We start from the raw sequence: 20,898 nt of genomic DNA, 5'->3' as shown, positions 1-20,898 counted from the left end.
ATATGGTATCAGAGCCATTTTCGAGACTATCCTAACAAGTATTTATTGGATTTATCAAGTCACCCGCTATCCGACTCTTATCGGCACCCATAATATAACACACACAAAATCTTAAAGATAAAAAAAATTAAAAAATATGAAATATCATAAAAAAATTATGATGGAGTAAAAATATATTGAACCCTTTTTATACAATAGAATTTCCTTAATCTTAAACCTATTATGAGTGAGCAAGGGCCACTTAGCCCTCCAATTGTAGGACCAAAAGGGAGGGTGGGGAGATGAACACAATTAATGAATTAATCAAGCAAATAAATAGCTATTAATTGCAAAACAAAATTATTTAAAAGCCAATACACACGTGAGATCATGAGTCAAGAGTCAAAGCAGAAAGTCAACTGAAGGAAAGGGTTTTATTTTATTTTAAAAAAACCCTAAAAAAGCGAGAATGTTTATGTGCAGTGTGTGACAGAAAAGAAGCAGAGAAAGAAGTGGTCTTTGCTTTCTCACCACGACCATAATTCGTAGGGTGGGTTCACCTTATATTATTAATTAATTAATTAGTATATTTATTTTTAACTTTTATATTTTATTTTATTTTGTTTCTAATGGATGCCCCTCCACTAAATCAGCTAAGTGTGTCACGTTTTGTTGGTGCTGCGGATGCTGTGAATGAATCTGCGATGCGATACGATACACCCACGCATCACATGCATATGCGTATGCGTATATACGCGTAGATCTGGAGGAGTGAGCAGAACAGAGGAGAAGGAGAAAGAACAACACAGGCGCTGTTTGTTTGTTTCACACGCACGAGGCCATGTCGGGATTCAGAGACGCTCACTGTTTTCCGCGTCTAGTCCTCGCTGTCAATCTCGCTCTCGCTCTTCTTCACGCCCTCGTTGCTTCCCTTGCCTTCTTCCAGGTTTTCCCTTACGCTGCTTCCTGCATTTGCCTCTCGCTCCACAATTTAGGTTTTCTTCTTTAATTTCGATTTGGAACATGCCGAACCGAGAGAATGTGTTGGATTCGAGAGGATAAAATAAACGTGCATTTTGAGCCTTTTTTTTTCTGTTTCTTCTCCGTTATCGTGTGCGGTGACGGTTTTCTGAATTCAATCATTTGATGTTATTAGATGTTTTAATTTTCAGGGCTTTTTGTTGAACCGTTTTTTTTTTTTAATATTCAATTGTTAGTTTTAGTGGTATGCTTGTCTGGCTAATTGGTTTAATTTTAGCTACTCTTTAAGTTGACTTTTTTGTGGTTGCACTTTGTCTCTGTTTAGTTTTTGGGATTCGTTGATATTCCATAACACTGATTTGAGATATTAAGCTCTGTGCTAAAGTGGAAGTGCTGAAGACTAAGTTATATGTGTTTACTTATTGTCGTTTTCTTTTTCTTTTTTAATTGGGTGCTGCAGTTGATGAGGATTCACTTGAGAAACGCGCAGCTTGGTTTGACTCGGCAAAAAGTAAGTGCATTTTAAAGGCTACTTGTCGAATTTTCTGCTATAACCGGATCTTTTCTCAATAGATGAATCTGTTTGTGTTGTAAATGTATTAAGTGATTGGTTGTCATTCGCCATTTACTGGTTAGTACTGTAGCCTGTGTATAGCAGTGCTGTTGGAATTATGTCTATACCAATTATCGAGATATGAGAGGATTTCCATTGTAGCATTCGCTAGAGCTTTAGGATATGAGTCACTGGTCTAATGTGTGCATATTGAAGGCTAGAAGAATGTGCTTTCGTGACTACTTGAAGTTACTGTGCTTAGTAATTCCTAGATGGAAATATTTGCTGCTTTCACTGCAGAATTCAACTGCTCTTCTTTATCCTTTCTGCCTTGCATCGTTTATATATTTTGTTGATGCTTTGGGGTGTTAGATATTTGTGTAAGAATGTTGAATTCTGAATGTATGCAACAATTTCAATGTAATGTCCAAGTGTCTATGAAATAGTTCAAGTTAGTGCTGTCCTTTATAATAAGAAAGGATAGAAATATTGCAATGCAGTTATGCATTTGTATAACGTTGCTCATAGGAATTTTTGTCTCTGAATTTTTATAAATATATAAACTTTTATGGTTTTTTAGTTTTCATGCTCTACTCAATTCTAGGCTTTTTTTACTTGCTATTACCCCAGGATTTGTTTATACATATTAAGCTTCTAATGAAATGTAAATATGGTGTGATGCAGGTGTTCCATCTATTGATTGGATCTTCTAATTTGGGTTAGTTGTATTTTACTTTTGATGTTCAAGTATATTGTATGTGTTATTTATGTCATCATTTCCTCTCTTGTACCTCTCTTGTATTTATGGTTAATTAATTTAAGCCATTTAGCATTTCATGGTTTGCTACACTATAGGAGCCAATTCTGATATTTTATCCAGTAATTGTTATAAATTCATAAGTGATTGGGTTTAGGTAGATTTGGTTCATGGCTACATCATTTCATAAGAAAATTCGACTTTTTAATTGTCTTGCCATTCATTAGTACTGCCAATTTTCAAGTTTGTTTTACATGAGAGTTCCTCTATACTTTGGCAGTTTGACCTGCTTTACCTATTTCGCTTCTTAGTTTTCTTTCTCTATTCTAGGTTAATACCTTGGCTGAGATGGCTATATTTCTAGTGTTTCTCTATCAAACATCCATTGTAGTTTTGTCACATCTTTCACTAGTGTAAATTTTGAGTGATAACAGTTATGTTTGATACTTTACATTCATTTTCCCTTATGCCTCTTGAAATGTCACCAAAATCCCAGAAGTATGATTCAAGTGAAAAAGAAATAAATATATACACCTATGAAGCACTTACCAGTTCTGAAATGTCAGGCTATTAACAGTGCTATATATACTGAGAATTTGATTACCAAGGAAAAAAGGCTTTGTATTCCTTACTCCTGGTCATTTTCTTTTCCATTTTTCATAAGAATGGGTGCTTAAGATGGGGATGAATCCCAGCTAGATCCCTAAAGGCTAAAGGACTAATGATGCTTGGGCCTTGGTCAGAATTCTTTAGCATATTGGTAAACTTGATAGTAAGTCTGTCACAGAGACAATTACCTTGTTACAACTTTTAGAAAGTGTTGAATGTTTAGTCCATAGTTTCTGTTATTTTGTTATTATTTTCATCTATAAATAAACAATCCTATGTGTGTAATTTACACAAGGGATATTAATCCTATATTTTTTTTATTTCTTTATTCTTAATATGGTATCAGCGTCATTTAGAGTTTATCCTAACAAAAGTTTTTTTTAGACTTATCAAACCACCCACTATCGAGCCACTATTGGAATACCCATAAATATATAGTCTCACGCACGAGTTGGGGGGTCTTGCCATGAGAGAAGGGCGGGGGATGGAGATCCCACATTGACTAGAGATAAAGATTTTTCATAATATATAAATAGGTGTAAACTTGACCTTATAAATTGGTTTTGTAAGGTTGAGTTAAGCTTATGTTCCTAGGTCTCCCTTCAACTTATCATCCATTTGTCGTCTGATATGTTCCCTTGATTGTGTTATTTCTTTTACCAAAGATTTTGTTTGTTTACAACACTGGAGTTCGGGACAAATAATTGGCACTAGATGTGAGTCTCATAGTCTTTATCACCTATGAACAATTGAACATGTTGGTAGGGTCATGGATTCTCCATCTCTCCTTCATGCTCAACTAGGTCATCCTAGTCTTGTCAAGACGCAACACCTTGTTCCAAGTTTGTCAAAAGTCTGTAGTTTGTATTGTGAGTCATGTCATTTAGGTAAACACTCAGTTCTTTTCCTAGTAATGTCTCACAACGTGCTTCATCCCATTTTGCCTTAGTTCACTCTAACATTTGGGGATCAAGTTGTGTTAAGTCTAATTTAGGATTTCAGTATTTTTTTACTTTTATTGATGATTATTCAAGATATACTTGATTATTTTTTATGAAAACTTGTTTTGAGGTGTTTTCTATATTTCAATCTTTTTATAACAAAATTAAAAATCAATTTGGAGGTTTGATTTGAACTTTACGCAATGATAATGCTTGTGAGTATTTTTCTCGTTCTTTAACCACTTTTATAAAATCTCATGGCATTCTTCATCAAACCTCATGTACCTCTCATCAGTGATAATGCTTGTGAGTATTTTTCTCGTTCTTTAACCACTTTTATAAAATCTCATGGCATTCTTCATCAAACCTCATGTACCTCTCATCAGAATGGGGAGGCTGAGTGCAAGAATAGACATCCTGTTGAAACTACTCACACTATTTTAATTTATGGTGATGTTCTTCAAAGATTTTTGGGTGATGTTGTTCTTAGTGCATGTTATCTAATTAATCGCATGTCATCTTCGGTTTTAGAGAATAAAATTCCTCATTCTATTTTATTTCCTCATGAACCTTTTCATCACTTACCACTTAAAGTTTTTGGGTCTACATTTTCTGTTTACAATTTTTGTCCTGATCTTGATAAATTATCTGCTAGGTCACACAACAAATGTGTTTTTTATGGTTCACTAGATCTCAAAAATGATATCAATATTTCGCACCCTCTCTTAACCGTTATTTCATTTCGGCATATGTCACTTTCATTGAGTCTTTATTTTAAGTTTTTATCTTCACCTATGTCTACATCTGATTAAGTACAATATTCCTTTTGTCTTTGATCCTCTTGTTATGTCTAGTGTACCTAAAGATTTCCTGCCTCCACCACCTTTTCAAGTTTATAGTCATCGTCAGGCTTCTCATCATCCACCGAATGACTCTCTTCTAGTGCCAAATCCTCCGCATCTTCTAGCTTCAATGGTTGAACTTGATTTTCCCATTGCTTTTCGTAATGGAATACGTTTTACCCGTAATCCTTCTCCACATTATACTGCTTTAAGCTACCATCAACTATCTCAACCTTTTTATACCTGCCTTTCGTCTATTTCTTACGTGTCTGTAAAGTCTGTAGGTGATGCTTTAGCTCATCCTGGTTGGTGTCAGACAATGCTTGATAATAAGTGCTCTTCAGACCAGTGGAACTTGGGAACTTGTTCTTTTACCTTCTAGGAATTCTATTATTGGTTGGAGGTGGGTTTTCGCTATCAAAGTTGGTCCTGATGGTACACTATTGATTGTCTAAAAGCTTGTCTTGTGGTTAAAGATTATACACAAATTTTTTGTTTAGACTATGGTGATACATTTTAACCAATAGCAAAGATGGTTTATGTTCGCTTATTCATAGCCATGGCAGCTCTTCAATGATGGCTTCTTTATCACCTGGATGTCAAAAATGCTTTTCTTAATGGGAAATTGTAGGAAGAAATTTATATGGAGCAACCTCCTGGTTTTGTTGTTCAGGGAGAGTCATGTATGTATGTATGTATGTATAGACTAAATTTCTAGGATAAATATTTCACCAAATCCACTTGTGGGTTAGAAAGTCATAATAGAAGTCATGCTATTTCATGTTAATTAGAAATTCTTTAAATGGTATAGGTCAAGTACTAAAGTCTTAGACTTTTTACAGTTAGTCCAATCTTATCTGTTGTGCAGTGAATGGCAGACTTAAATCTGGAATCTTGCATTTAATGGAAAACATACTTCGAGTATCTTTTCGTAGATCATGATAAATTTGATTGTGCAATGAAATGGGGTCCCAATTTTCCCTTATAACTTTATCAAGGTGAATTCGTTGCTCATGCTCCTTGATCATAATTGAAAACTTGGCAAGTCTGTCATCCTTTTGGCCTTCCAAGATTGCAAAGGCTGATATCGTGGGTGGCTTGCAATGGCCATCTAAATAATCTGAGACAGCTTTATCATAAGTATAGGGTTTAGGCAATGAATTTAATGTAAAACCACCTTAGTTTCATGCATAACAATTCTTCTGTGCAGAAGAGATATTCTTTTGATAACTTCTTTGTCATCTGTCCAATATGAGAATGGTTTTGTTTTAGACTTGTAACAAAATACATGTGTCGATGAATAAAATATGAGCTGTCAATAATTCATAACCCTCCGTACGTTTTCTCTTTATTCCTTCTAAACTACTAAATTTAAAAATTCAGGTTATGTCATTTATTTGGCATTGACACTTATTGCTGCTTGCAATGGATGGACCTTTTGGTCACACTCTTGTGGTTTCATGTTTATGGGTAAGCCTCCATTCTTTATTGACTAGACACCTGTGATATATTTTCATCCTTAATTAAAATGTTTGAATTGTTGAAAATTGTTTTGCAGCTTTCCCCAAAGTACTTTTTTTTGCAGCATTTCTTCTTCTTTTATCCTTCTGGTATGTAATCTTGCTTATTGTTATGACATTTAAATTTGTTTGATGAACTAGCTTCCTAGAAAAATTTACTTATAGCAAGTACTTGCAAACCCTCTTTAGTAGGGATGGCAATGGATAGGTGCTAGGTAAAATTATATGTTCCCATACCCACATGCTTATGTTGGTCATTAATTTAATCACATTACCCCTATTAAAGATATGATTGGATTACATTAAATAGGAAAATATGGTATGATTTGATTACATCAAATTTGGAAATATGTCAGCAAATATTTTATATTATTAGTTATTGATTTTGTTCCTTATTATTTCATCTCTTCATTATAAATCAAAGTACTCGTGTGTACAAGATACATAATTACAAGCTATTATTACCATATGGGATAAGAGGAGTACTATCCTCCGTGACATGTTTTGTCATTCATTTGTTGTTAGACAATGACTTTCCCAAGAGACACTGGCCCTGACTTTGTCAACTTGACTTTTTCTCTTGGAGTGAACAATACGCTTAACTATTTCACTTTGACTCTCTCTCTCTTGATTAAACAATACTTGTTGCAACATTCTTTGGTAGTTGTGGGCGCTCTCTAATCAATTTGTCTCATTACCAATTGTGAGTGCCTTCTTAGCATTTTGCACCATGGCAGTTGTCGCACTCTTAGAGCATCTTTGCTCTTGGGCAACCACCACACCCGTTGAGCATCTTTGCTCTTGGGCAACCACCACACCCGTTGAGCATTTTTTTCTTTGGCAACCACCACCCTCTTTGAACCAACATGTACAAAGTCATGCACAAAACAAATGATTTCAACTTTGACTCATGATGGTTGCAAACTTGTAATTGTTTGGTGGTGAAGAATGGAAAGCAAGAAGTCAAGAATAAGGTACAAAATAATGCAATGTATTGTACAAGAATGTGTGAGAATGCAAACCATTGTGGGCCCATTTCTCTCTTCTCCCTTCCCTTCTATAGAATGTGAGACTCCAATTCACACTTGAACTTTAACAAGTTGTCCAACTAATAGGTGATCTAATCTAATGGCTATAGTGCTCTTAGCAAAGGTATTTTCATTTCATGGAAAAGTGAAAAGCACAATGCTTTTGCAAGGTCCAATCCAGGTCATGGAAGAATGATAAGCATACTTCTTTTGCAAGGTCCAATACAAAGGAATAATATTGACTTATGGCTTTTGCAACATTGTACATCGCCTCCTAATCCAATTTTGCATGAACAAATGAAGCATGCTGAGATTGATTATCATTTAATTCATGAAAAGATTCTCTACATAAATCACCACATCATTTGTTAGTTCTAACATCATGTGTTGGAGATCTCACATCAACTAGTGATATGATCAAATTATACTATATAAGTGGATACAAACCTCATCTTATAAGTTGGTTTTGTAGGGTTTAAGTGTGGCTTAAATACTTGATGTCATATATATGTAATGAGATGGATGAACACGCCTTATGTGCTCCAACTCTTGGGGCAAGAAGTTCCAATTAAGATAAAATTGTATTGTTATTTCTCTATATAGTTCTTGTGATACCCAGACCCACATGGACCCTCACAATTTTCATGGGTAATCAATTACCTAGCCCGAACCCATTTAATAGGTAAAATCTCTACATTGTAAGTAAATTTAGCAAATGCTCGTCAGGTCCAAACCACCATCCCTACTCTTGAGGAGTGATGCCATCCCTTTTGTGCGTGCTCGTCACTTTTATTTCTTTTTTTCATCTTACAACTGTAGTTGTGAATCTTTGATTAATTTATGTAGCATGATTGCTAAAATTTGCTATTCAAGCTGCTTGAGTATTAGTACATATCCACAACATTGACATTTGCTACCATTGACATGAAAAGAATTTCTTTATTGAATGAGTTTTGGAATGTATCTTTGAAGATGTTTGTCTATTTCATCAAATTTTAGGCCCCTGTATTTCTCAATATCTCTACAGGATGATGATTTGTTGTTATTGTTGCATAGCTAAATATGAACTAGTTTCTTTGAATTGGGGCTTTCTTTCACAGGGTTGACCTTTGCCATCAGGCAGATGATGATGATGACTACGAAGGAAGTTTTTGTGACAGCCCTTTGCTGGAAAAGACATCCAATGAATCAAACATTGCAAGCATAGATAGCCATCGAAAGTGCTTTCCTCTTCGGCTTTCTCGGGTTGGAAATCGGCAAAAGATTGTGATTTTGGTATGCGAAACAATGAATGTTTCTTATGTAGTTTTGATTTTGTGGTATCGTTTTTCCTCTTTACTATGACTGTTGTCTAATAACTTACTTTACAATGTATTTCCTTCGTATATAATGATGATTCATGATTTTCCAGGTTACATTGCTAGTTTTCATTACCATGATGGCATTTGCTGTGATAATCTGGATTGGGCTAGGAAAGAATCCCATTGATTCTGAAGTGGCAGCTCAGGTATGGCCATTGTCATTTTAGCTTTTGATTATAATCTATCCATGAAAAAGGACTTAGATCCAAAAGGATTTGCTGAGGATTTAGTTAATGACAAAATACAATGTTATCATTTGATTCATATAGCCAATACCTAGTGGAACAAGGCTTTGGTTACTGTTGTTATTTATAATCAATGTTTTAAGTAGCACACTATAGCTCTGCTATAACAGCTAAACGGACCCTGCCTACAGGGGCTGCTGTAGTGGAGCGGCTTAGTGTAGTTTTCCAACTAGAAGATTGAATTGGGACCTGTATTGGCACTATAGCAGCGCTGTGTTGATTCCAAAAAACCCTTTGAAGTATGGTTTGTGACCAAAATTATCTTGCAGGTATATTTAGATCTTTCTGCTATTGGAATGCTTTTGTTGGGAGGAGCATTAGCCTGCTATGGTGAGCAACCGCTATTCTGTTTCTCCATTTTAAGTTTCAGTAGATTTGAATGTAATTTGTTTCTTTTGCTTGAGTGGATATATACTTGCTTGGTTTGTCTGTCGAAGTGCATCAATGTTGAGCAGTACTAAAACCTAGATACATATGTATGTATTAAGCTGAGATTATCTAGAAGGCCTGTTCTTGTCCAATTAAATGGATTTTATGTCCTCAAAATGCATGTGATACTACGTTGTGTAATTCTAAAGTCTCTATTTATTATTATCTCCACTCTCATGTAAAAAAAAACTAACTTCACACAGATTAGGGAAAGTAAGTGCAATAAATTTTACTAATCTATTAGTATTCTTCCTAAAATGTCTTCATAAAAAAAAATACATATAATGTTGGTGTAACCAAAAGTCAGACATTAATTAAAGTTAGGGTATTTTAGGAAAATTATCATTAAATGAAGTAAAAGTAGTTAAAATTTGTTTATATTTGAGAATAAGAAAAGTGTGATTTTTTTTGCTTATAACTGAAAGGAGGTAGTATTTGATTATTATTATTCCTAGTTATTTACAAATACAAATAATAACATGAATAGCCAAAAAAGCTGTTATAGTAACATAACATGTACCTAGGACTTTATTCTTGCTAAAGAAACAGAGTGGCATACACATGTCTACTATGTTTATACTGTGTACATGTTGGAAAATTCGAGATCACTTGGCCCAAGTCAGTTACTGAGGTGCAGTTTAATGCCAATTAGTTTTAAGATGAAATCTAATATGCTTTTAGAAGCTACCTAATCTTTGAAAATGTCTAATCCTCCACACATCATGGCACAAATGTTCAGTCGTAGTTGTTAGGAGTGTGTTAAGATATCCGAAATTGGGTAGGAATATGATTAGAATACTCCTTACAGATCTTGGGCAATTCTTCTCCCCTGATGTCACCTTTGGAAGGAAGTTAGACCTACCTTTGTTCACAATATGTTATTAAAGTTGATAGGCATTGTTGTTGCTTCCATGGTGTGTGAAGGGGATCTCTAGCATTCATATGGTTTCTATTGTGCATTTCCAAATTCGGTAGGCATATGCAGAGGAAGACGTGGGGCAATCCAATATTGCCTGTCTTAATTATTAGGGTACATTACTCATTAGGCAACTTCACTTGATACCAACTGGTTTTGAGAATAAATCCAACGTGGTAACAATCTATCAAAACCGCTATGACCACTTGTTGGGAAATCCAAGTTCACGAGCCAACCAAACAAATAAGAGAACAAGACACTGCCATCAAACCAAAAGTTTAAGGTAACAAGTTTATGGGTCTATCTCACTTCTATGTGGCTCAGCTTGCTCATTTCTACACAATGCAGAACTTCAACTAATATTTGATCTCTAACAAACTCTATCTTAAGGGAGTCCCTTCCACATTTTGTCCACAAGTACTCAATGGTGATCTTTACTTGCATTGCCAATCACCTAGTTGACACATTGCATGGATGCCCTGTCAGAAAGACTTTCAATACAAGGGATCATTTGCACACTAGGATCCACCACCAACTTCATTATACTTGTCTAAGTTGACCACCTTGAACCATAGACTTTGATACCATTGTTGAAAATCTAAGGGAGAGAAATATCAAGAAAATCTTGACCAATGGGTCAAAGTTGGTGATTTGCCCTGGTGATTGGTTTAGATGATGAGTACAATGGAGTTGGTGGTGAATCCCGTGTGCATATGATTCTTTGTATCAAAAGTCTTCCTAGTAGTGAATTCATATGTTTACTATGTGGAGACTCATACCTGAAGGGGAGTTTGTTGGTGTTTTGATGTTTGAACATGAGTTGGAGTGAGTCCCACATTGTGTAGAAATGGGCAAATTGAGAAACATATAAGTGAGTAATACCCACAAACCTATTGTCTTCTTAGGTTTTGAGTTGAAAGTGGTATCATATTTTCTTACATGTTGGCTGTGACCCATTTGTGAAGTCTTCTAAGTGTTTCTCACTACGATTGTGCAACAAAATGTATCTAGCTTATACCAACATTTTGAGAGTAATGTTCCATAACTGGCTTTTATATGATGAATAGTTTGACAAAAGTCAAAGCATATAATGCTAGGACAATATGGGAATGGGTAAAGATGGATTATTATGCACCAACGTAGATATGTTTTTATTTACAACTAACTACTGTCCAAGTAGGTAGAGGTATATCTTAATCTCATGCTTTTTGTGCCTTCCAACTTCCCTTCCTTCATTTTAATATAAAAATGTACTTTAGGAAAGATTGACTGAAAGATTAATGAAACTTTCACCTATCTGTGAGATACGTAACCTAATTTTGTTGTAAGCCTGAGGTACTTGTATGAGTACCTGCACAACTCTCATAACCTGCACCAATGCACGTTCTCCATGTTTCCAAATTTAATAATATTGATCATTTGCATGATTTCCCAACCATAATGTTGAATTGAAATCACTCCTCCAACATAGCCTTTTCAGACAACTTACAAAAATGTTATTTAAGTGACATTTCTTGCTTGGTTACAGGACACTTGTGATAACATTTGACCCTGATTAGTTGGCAGGTTGAAAAGGATGTTTTTTAAGCATTATTACTCACCACAAACCATCCATATAGATATAGCTTGGTTAGGGATAATAATACAGAATAGAACATATGAAACACCAATCTATAATGTATGGATTTAGGGTTTAGGGTTTATATTTTGTATAGATTAAGGTTTCAATCTCTTCTTATCATGGAGTGGAAATTTCCGTTTGCAAATAAAAATTCATTTTGTGATAACGTTAGATGAATTTATACTATAAAAGGTGTTAGTCATAGTATGATGCCTAGTGAGTTGTGGTGTGCCTCTTTTTGTCAACTGTTGTTATTATGATTTTTGTATTTCCTTTTAACAGGAATTCTATTATGCTTGAAAATGAGCAAAGTGAGAGCCGAGAAACCTTCATCTGAAATGTGGAAGGTACTACATTTCTCGTTTCCACTGGAGTACTGGACAATGTTTAGCCTCTGTGATTTTGAATCTTTTTTTTCAGGGGCATGGTGGTCTGTGACACCCATGGCTGCCATCACTTAATCTAACTTTTCATCTGATGCATACTTTATATGCTTATTTTAATTTTAAATATATTGACATATATTGAGATAGAAATATACAGTCTTCTGCTGTCATGTTTGTGTGTTTATTAAATTTAAATACATTGTTGATGGATTCAGTTTTCTCAGGTTGCAGGTTTAACTATTGTCTCCGTACTATGCTTCACATCAAGTTCATGTGTAGAACTTTTAACTGACATCCCTGTATGTATGAGTTAAATGAGTGCAAGAATTCTACTTTTTTTTCTTGATAAAAGGTTTAAGATTTCCTGAACTTTCTTGTTATGTAAATTGTTTTATTATTGCAGATGCAGTATAACTGGAATCAGCAGCGTCTGAATGATGCTTACACCTCTCTTATGCTCATTTTGTATTATTTCGTAGGTATGTGCTGTTAATTTAGTTACCAGTTACTAGTTCAGTTGCAGGAATCTTCTATTCATTCCGTAAAAGTGTTTGAAACTGTTACACAGCCTGCTATCTAATACTTGGATTATGCTCTCCATTCAACTTTCACATAGCGTACCACTGCTAATTACTCTCTTAAGTGGCTTCATCTCCTTTATATCTGAATATGATCCTTCTTCCAGGTTCATCAATACCTTCAGCAGTGATACTGTGGGTAATGAGAGAATTACCACCTGCGGAAGCTGCTGGCATACCAGAAGAATCTAGTACAATAACTTTTGTTGCCGATAGTTCAATTGCAATTCATCATCCTCAACGCTGGACTACAGCAACAAGCATGCAGAATCAGGTGCCTATATATTCCTTTGGTTAAATTATCCATGCAGTATTCAACTTTTGATTTTAGAATACACAAACTGTTTTACGTCATTGTCTAAATTCTAATTTCTCCTATACTTCATCTGTATAAAACTATTTTTATATTAACATGGATTGCTTAAAGCTTGACATGAAACTTGTTCACAATCATTTTGTTTCCCTAAGAGACTGAGTTCATAAGGGGAACGTAAATGATGATCCAGCATAGCACAATAGTACATCTATGCGGAATATAATAATCTTTAAAAATTGAGCAGTATAACCTTGTTTATTGAACATGCATAAGAACTGTTAGTGATATAAATGCTGCTAGTATTGCAGATATCAAGAGCGAGTCCTATATAATTATGCATTAACCTATGCAAATGTCTTGTTCTGCTGGAGTTTCGACAGCTTATTTCCTCAGAATATGTTTAACCCTAGAGCGCATCAGAGAAAATGATATGATGGATGCAAGTGCTCAAGGGCCGTGAGGTTTCCCTTCCCACTGTATTTACAATCTAAATCTAAATGTATATAGCAGCAATTTGATATATGAAAAATTCTTTTCTTTATACAAATTTTGGGACGCTACTGTTTCAATGCTGGTTGGGTATTTTTCAGAGCTTGAATAACTCCCTCCGACATCAATATGGCTGTCGCAGGTTGACCGTCTTAGCCTGCTTGCAAACTGAATTAATCAGTTGAGAAAGATTTTTTTTTATCCAAATAGTCCTAACATTTCCTTTTTAACTGCTAGGGAAAATCCTGTACCCCTGAAATTCATCACGATATTTACAATTTTGGAATAAAATATGCTTCAATTTAAGCCTCCACCAGGATGTAGGATGTAATCAGATCCGTTATTTGAATTTTATGCTTGAGATCACCAAATAAATAACCAAATATGGTTCGTATTAATGGAACCTAATTAGGTTGGAACAACTTCAGTATTCATGAATACTCAAAAGAAATTAAAATGGTTTTCTCTGACAAGTTAAATACTTTTTATACCTTTCTAAACTTATTTAATCAAACGAGAGTTCTTATAAATTAATGCAAATTTTCATTTTATTTTTATTATTTCTTGATGACATTTATAGAAAACTTGTACCAAACTGAACCAAAAAAATGTATTTTTGGTAATTTCTAATAAAATATTTGTATCTATTAATTCTTTAATCATTATCTTGAGAGCAATGCCGGGGGAAAGCGCAAAATTCAGAATTTGAGTGCCAACGGTTATGCAGCTAAATGGATTTTGAATGGCCATGGGCCAAAAACGGCATAAAGGTGGAAGGCCACTGAAAAAGGCTTTTCAATGGTGCGCCACTAACACTGCAAAACTAATTGAGGGCAACACCACTTAAACACACAATGCATGCATGACGTTCATCTGTGTTGCTTCAAATTTACACTTTTACAAGAAAATGACATCAAATATAGAAGAAAAAAAAGGTCAACAAGAACTTTAGCAGCCATGTTATACAACACTTGCGAGAAACATACCTCAAACTGAGCGTACTATCAAATGAAATCCAACTCAAAAATGAAAGTGGAGTTTGGCAGCAGCATATAAAACTTCATTGTGACAAGGTACCAGAAGCATTTATCTTGGGCCATGTATATTAATGGGACATTCATAACATAACAGCATGCATAATAATAATTGAGTTGTAGGTAAAGCTCAACCTAAAAGTACAACATTATTTATGGTATTTTCTTACATAACCTGAACCAGTAAAATGTCAGTCATAATTTATTACTCAGATAGCAAGGACCTGTTCTCATAACTTGGATGGTGAGTGAGGCTAGTAACAAACGATGTTGGGGAAATACTGAATTGTTGGCGCAACATCTTACATCTTCATGGTCCAACTCCAAACTGTTCCACCTCAACCTTGAGAGACTTGAGGTATTTAACCGCTTCATCTAAAACAGTGACAGAATCCATTTGATTACCTCCACCAGGCACGATATTTCTCAATATCCTCACCATCCTCTTTATCTCCCGGTTATTCCCATCATTGTGGCAGCAACCTCTACCCTCAGAACACTTGTGTACACAAGATGATGGCACCCTCTTCTTCCTTGATTTTGAGCAATAACTGGAGCAAGTATCAGATAAACTTTCATAATGTTCATGAGTCCTCGCCGTGCTTACTTCTTCCTCATCAAAGTCTTCTAGTTCATCACCTCCTATGCTCATCAGTGCATCAATGTCATTAGGATCTTCTTCAAAAGGAGATGACAATTCTCTTTCCATTTCATTCACTTTATTCTTCTCAAAATCTTGAGAAAAAGTAGCATCAACATCTAAGCCAGGACTATTAAATTTGTAGGTCATTGCAGGATGGAACATAATCCTACTTCGCTGATCTGTTTGATCAAAGATAACAAAATTCTTGGGGCAAGCCTCAGAGGGTTGCAACTTAAATCTTTCAAAGGGTGTTATCTGCCCCACACCTGGAGGTAAAAACGCATCAAAGGCAGAAGCAAGTGGAGGATGCATGTGAGCATCAGCATCAATGGACTCATCTGCCAAAGGAAGTACCATCTTCTTCGGGAGAAAATATTCCTGAGTCTGCATTATATTATCTGTTCAATCTGAGTGACGTTCAACGAGCAATGCTGATTTATCCTATGCAACTGGCAATTATTCTGTACTAAAGCTTGAAGGAAGTTCCTAAAGGAATGTTAAAACTAAACAGCAGGTGCTAAGGTGATTCCAATTTCCATCTAACATGAAGTGGCAATGGCAACTTTTCCAAACTAAAACTTCATCTCTCTGCAGCTTTTAATGATGAAGTACAATATAAGGCAATCCCCCCCCAAACCAATGTCCCTCAAAGCTAGACTACGTAACAGGTTTGAGCAACTGACGAAAATACTCAGCCTGCAAAAGAAAATGGTGTGGTAAAACAGCAGTAATAGTAAGGAGGAAAACCAAATATGAGTTTGTTGCTAGCAACAACAGTTACTGAATCTAATCGTGTTATACAATTAGAGAGAACTTCCATGGCAACCCAAAAGTGAGGAAGATGAAAAATTTACCTGGCAAACAAGCATCAATTGGTTGTACGCAATGACTCCAACACTCATTTTAATTTGTCCAACTTCCTTCACAGCTCGGTATCTCTTTATTGTTATCGCAAAGAACATCCTCAAATCCCCCAACAGCTTTGCAAATGAAATGGAGAAGAACCAAATAAAAGAGTTCCTTCGCAACCTAATGGGACTACACCCGCAACGCCAAGAAACAATATAAGACCATCCGAGGTAATATGACATGTAAAATATGAGATTCCACAAAATGTTCATAACATACAAAACTATGGCAGCTAAATTCAATGTATCGTTTCACATATTAAGAAGTTGTCATAGGAACTAACATGTTCTCCATGAAACAAAACAATTATACCAACATCACAATTGTTTTCATTCCATGGCAAGCAATAGACATAAAACATGTTAGAAGACACGTTCCAATAAAATTTCATCAAAAACAAAACAAGAATAGTTCTACAAACTGTAGAAGCAAATTGACAGGACAAAATTCCTCACCTGAGCGAACTAATTTACAGAATCACACGAAAAAACACCACCAAGCGAACACAGTTTCTTTTGTGATCCACAAACAAGGAAACCCACGGCATCTTGACTTAGCTCCACTCCAGATTATCAGATAAGACAAACCCAAAAACCTGACCTGAACAGAGTGTCAAAGTAAGGCTTAATCTTAAAATCAAAAGCAGCCATCCATAAAAGAGACACCAAAGGACTCAAGAACAAAACACTCCAATCTAGCTCCAAAATACTAAAACGAAAAGGCAAGATTTTTTTAGAAATAAAAGTAAAGTATCATGATTATCCTCAGAAAAATCTTAAATCTAATCTCAATCACATAATCCATCGTTCAACTTGCATACCCATTACCATAAACGAATTTTTGCAGCCCACCACACAGTAAAGTTCCAAACTTTGCATCAAACTAAGCCCCCCACCAAACCAGCATATCAATTTCGGAAAGAAAACACTATGTAGCAGTAGTGCAAAACTCATCACATGTATATATCCTTCTTTTTTAAAAAAGAAACAAACTTTGAGATATAGATCTTAAAACTGGAACCTCAGCAGCACAAAACAATTATTTTTACCAAAATTGACAGCAGCGTTTGAACGGAACAAATTGGAGTCAAAGATCACAGTGACAGAGCAAGACCTAAGATTTTGGAAGAAAATAAACAAAATGAAAGAGGAATCAGTGAAGGGCGGTGATGAAGAAGAAACAGAGAATTTTAGTCAGAATGCGTTTTGCCTTTGTAGCATTTTTCTTTTGTCTAAGGAATTGAAGGAGAGAGAAAGAGAGAAAGAAATGTGAGCCGTTGGATGGAATGAGCATGGTTCTTGGAAATGCACTTCCGTTTATTGCGGGTGTGATATGAACCGTTGGATGAGAGCGCGCGTGAAGAGAAAGTGGGGCCCATGAGGTTTGACAATGCATACATAATGGACTCACTCCAGTCACTAGTTTCCATGTGGAGCAGTGTCTGTTTGTGGGATTAATTAATTAATTAATTAACTAACTAAAATTAATTATACTTACTACTTCATAATTAATAAAGAAATTCACTCTTTGTTAATTAGTTAATTAATGAAGTACTTCCTTTTATAGATATTATTAAGTAATTATTACAGTTACTATTATTTTAAAATACTTAGGTTACTATGAACATTCAAATTGTTTACATGACCTTACTTTATTAATAAAAATAATATCTTAGTGTGTATTTTATGAATATGGATTTATTAAAATTATTTATTTCTTTAGAAATGTTCTGATGGTATTATTTATAATTTAAGTAGTTTTATTTCAAATTATAAAGAAAAAAAACATAATTTGAATTGTGTTTTTAATATATTCTTCAAAAAATAAAAAAGCCTTTATTGAAATGACATCTAAAAACGAAGAGGACGTGTGGAAAGGGAAAAGAAGACTTTATAAAAGATAAAGTTGAAGCATTTAAAGACAAATATAGAACACTTTGCAGGATTTGGACGATTTTTTTTCAGTTTCTTTCCAAAAAAAAATTAAGGAAATAAACTTTTAGGAATTACTTTTAATACCCAAAAATCTTAAAAATAAAATAAATAACGAAATTTGACTTTCATTATTTAAATATTTTTAATTTAAAGATTAAATCAATTAAAAAATTAAGTATCTTATAAATTTAAATCTTTTTAATTAAATTTATATTAAAAAATTGTTTTATTATGCTTTATTTTTATTTTTGTTGAAATTTCACTTGATTTTATTGTCAACTGAATAATTTAAATGTTGTTTTCATTTTCTCATCTTCAACTTAATAATCAACTTGTTCATTTCATCTCCAATATCTTTCAAATTGTTGGTTAACTCACTTTTAGCCTCTGTTTGTATCCGGGTGATTACTGTTCACCCGGATTGAAAAGGAAATAAATATAATGTGTTGTATCTGGGAGTTTGTGGGTATTAGAGGGAGAAGAAAAACGAAGAAAGTGAAAGAGACTTCCCTGTTGGGTTGAGAATATTTGGTGAGAAACTCTTTGATTTTACCATATTATCCATCACCTCACCTACTACCTATGTGTCATAGTAGCCTGTGCCAACAGCCCGTGCCATGCAGCTGCAATATTCCCTCCACGAGATTCTCACGCATGAGATTTCATCTGCATAAACACAACACAAACAAAGATTCGTACATTGTTTGGTGGGTTACTTCAAGTGTGTGAGTGATAAATAAATGAGAGGAATGATAAATATGGAAGAGGAGTGGAGGTGAGTTATTTGTTTTGAGTTGAGGGAGTACCTTAGAAACGGTCAGAGGTGCTCGTCGAATTAAAAAACAAACAACAAATTAAAGAATTAAAAAAAAAAGAGTAAAGAATCAAATAGTAAGTTAAGAATAATGACAAAAATATCACTAATGTCATTCCATTAATTATAAAATCAAACAACAAAGTAGTTAAAAAAATAAAATAAAAAATATTTTTTAAACACATAATATAACAACAATAATTAAAACTATCCAAATTTATAAATTACTAAGAATTTAAATATACATTAATTTAAAACCTTTTTATACTTAATTAATTCTACTCACGTGAGAGGTGGAGAAGCAAAGTTTTCCTAATATCAGTGAACTGGTATGCAAAAATCAAGAAAAGTCTTAAGCAAAAATCAAATACATACGTTTTACTAAGAAAATGATATGTGGATATAATAAATTAGTTAGTTAATTATTAAGGGCAAAGTTAGAAAAAAAAAGGTTTAATTATGAAAAATTAAATAAATGGACTTAATCTAAAGTGAAGAGAAAATAATAGCTCCATTACACAGAGTAGTATAAATAGTAACACATTTAATTCGGTAGTTAGATTTTAAGGAACAATTAATGAACAAAAACTCACTTAAGTTTTGGAGGATTTTTGCAGCCACCACACGTGACACTTGTCATACCGAAAATATGATGTCGAGAAGTGAAACTATTATGGAAACGAGGACGGATATAAGTGAAACATAAACCCTAAACTTTAAACTCTAAAGTCATACATAGTATGTTCGAATTATACACCTAAATTAAAATATAATTACTAAAAGTACTGTGAGATTACATAATAATTAGAAAATGCTCAATAAAAAATATTTAAAAGAAAATAAATAATAGATTTTAAAAATAAATTGAGTCCATTATTAATTTCATTTTTTATCAGCTTTATTAGTTTCATATAGTAGGTTAAACTTCAAAATTGTAAAGTACAAGTTTATAAATACACATATATTTTGACCGTTTATATTGGAAACTACACAAATTGACAAAATCTAAGTTGTAATATTTGAAGAAAAGTAAAATATGAGATGTTTAATGTATGATAAAGTAACGAAACCGTGGCAGTATGTTGGAGAGACTCAAGTAAGAAGGAAATAATTTTGAATTCATAAAATTAAGTTGGTGTTATTTTATTTTGAAGTTTTATAAGAGAATTGACTTTTAAATTAGTGGGTCTCATATGTAAGTTTTGTTATCTATTTTTTACTTTGTTATTTATATTAATTTAATAAATATTTTTTTTATTTCTTAAGCTTAAATATGTTTTTAATTCCTAAAATGTAATCCCAGTTTTAGTTCTAAAATTAAAATGAGCTGGTTTAGTTCTTAAAATTAAATATATATATATATATATATATATATATATATTCAATTCTTGTACCAAAATCACATGACTTAAAATGATGCACGATGTCAATTGTTGTCGTGTGTAGTTTCTTGAGTATATGAAAATTAATTTATTTTAACGAAAAAAAAATATATTTGTTTTCTGTTGTTCGAAATCCCCCGACTCTCCTATGTTGAAAAAATTCAATTCATAATCTGCAACCCTAATTTTCTTTTGAAATTTGTTGTAGCGAATGACAAATTACGGTTGGAGGTTTGGTTCAGTGGTGCTTGAAATATTTTGATTGGGCAAACTAAATTTATTTAGTTGGGTCAAACATTTATTGGATGATTCCTAAATGGTTCGTTATTCACAAACGTTCAATAATTGCTCAACGTTTTGAAATATTTCCAAGTACATACAAATATTCCACAAATTATTTGTATTTTAAGGTTTTAATAATTTAATTAAACATTAGGATGTATGAGATAGACACACAAATGTAAAAGATTAAGTTCAAATCACTTAATAAAACACTAAAAAGATAATATATGCATATTTTTATACTCAATATGTGTCGTTTTATAGTCTTTGATCTAACATGTTGTTTTAACTTTTTGTGGACATTTTTTTTTTCATTAAACTTGAAGACAATGTAAAATGAAATGAGAGG

The 20,898-nt window shown here is 33.7% G+C and overlaps 2 protein-coding genes across 3 annotated transcripts; one reads left to right on the top strand and one right to left on the bottom strand.

Annotated features, from left to right (window-relative positions):
* Nucleotides 1-411: 411 nt before the first annotated feature.
* Nucleotides 412-13,752, top strand: LOC137811729 (tobamovirus multiplication protein 1). Its single transcript, XM_068613567.1, has 14 exons — nucleotides 412-529; nucleotides 633-925; nucleotides 1,421-1,471; nucleotides 2,198-2,231; nucleotides 6,046-6,132; nucleotides 6,221-6,272; nucleotides 8,311-8,485; nucleotides 8,622-8,717; nucleotides 9,086-9,146; nucleotides 12,065-12,129; nucleotides 12,393-12,467; nucleotides 12,572-12,647; nucleotides 12,854-13,020; nucleotides 13,371-13,752. The coding sequence occupies exons 2-14, from the start codon at nucleotides 821-823 to the stop codon at nucleotides 13,392-13,394; spliced, it is 1,068 nt and encodes a 355-aa protein (XP_068469668.1). The 5' UTR covers nucleotides 412-529; nucleotides 633-820; the 3' UTR covers nucleotides 13,395-13,752.
* An 862-nt stretch (nucleotides 13,753-14,614) lies between these two features.
* LOC137811730 (transcription factor bHLH144) lies at nucleotides 14,615-17,437 on the bottom strand. Of its 2 annotated transcripts, none has more exons than XM_068613568.1 (4): nucleotides 17,186-17,437; nucleotides 16,593-16,737; nucleotides 16,083-16,266; nucleotides 14,615-15,924 (listed from the first exon to the last, which is right to left on the bottom strand). In XM_068613568.1, exon 4 carries the CDS (start codon nucleotides 15,616-15,618, stop codon nucleotides 14,896-14,898), a length of 723 nt encoding a protein of 240 aa, XP_068469669.1. In that variant the 5' UTR covers nucleotides 15,619-15,924; nucleotides 16,083-16,266; nucleotides 16,593-16,737; nucleotides 17,186-17,437; the 3' UTR covers nucleotides 14,615-14,895. The 2 variants fall into 2 exon arrangements, with proteins under 2 accessions (XP_068469669.1, XP_068469671.1); XM_068613570.1 differs by having other exon boundaries at nucleotides 16,593-16,732; nucleotides 17,186-17,436.
* Nucleotides 17,438-20,898: the final 3,461 nt, after the last annotated feature.

Source organism: Phaseolus vulgaris, chromosome 2 (assembly GCF_000499845.2).
Source record: "Phaseolus vulgaris cultivar G19833 chromosome 2, P. vulgaris v2.0, whole genome shotgun sequence".
NCBI classification, from domain to species: Eukaryota; Viridiplantae; Streptophyta; class Magnoliopsida; order Fabales; family Fabaceae; genus Phaseolus; species Phaseolus vulgaris.
This window is presented reverse-complemented; position numbering and strand designations above follow the sequence as displayed.

Excerpts from the sequence above, each read along its gene's own strand:
- LOC137811729 (XM_068613567.1), top strand. The coding sequence starts at position 821 with ATGTCGGGATTCAGAGACGCTCACTGTTTTCCGCGTCTAGTCCTCGCT. Across the intron at positions 12,468-12,571 it reads AACTTTTAACTGACATCCCT|ATGCAGTATAACTGGAATCA; the intron begins GTATGTATGAGT and ends TTATTATTGCAG. Across the intron at positions 13,021-13,370 it reads CAACAAGCATGCAGAATCAG|ATATCAAGAGCGAGTCCTAT; the intron begins GTGCCTATATAT and ends CTAGTATTGCAG.
- LOC137811730 (XM_068613568.1), bottom strand. The coding sequence starts at position 15,618 with ATGCAGACTCAGGAATATTTTCTCCCGAAGAAGATGGTACTTCCTTTG.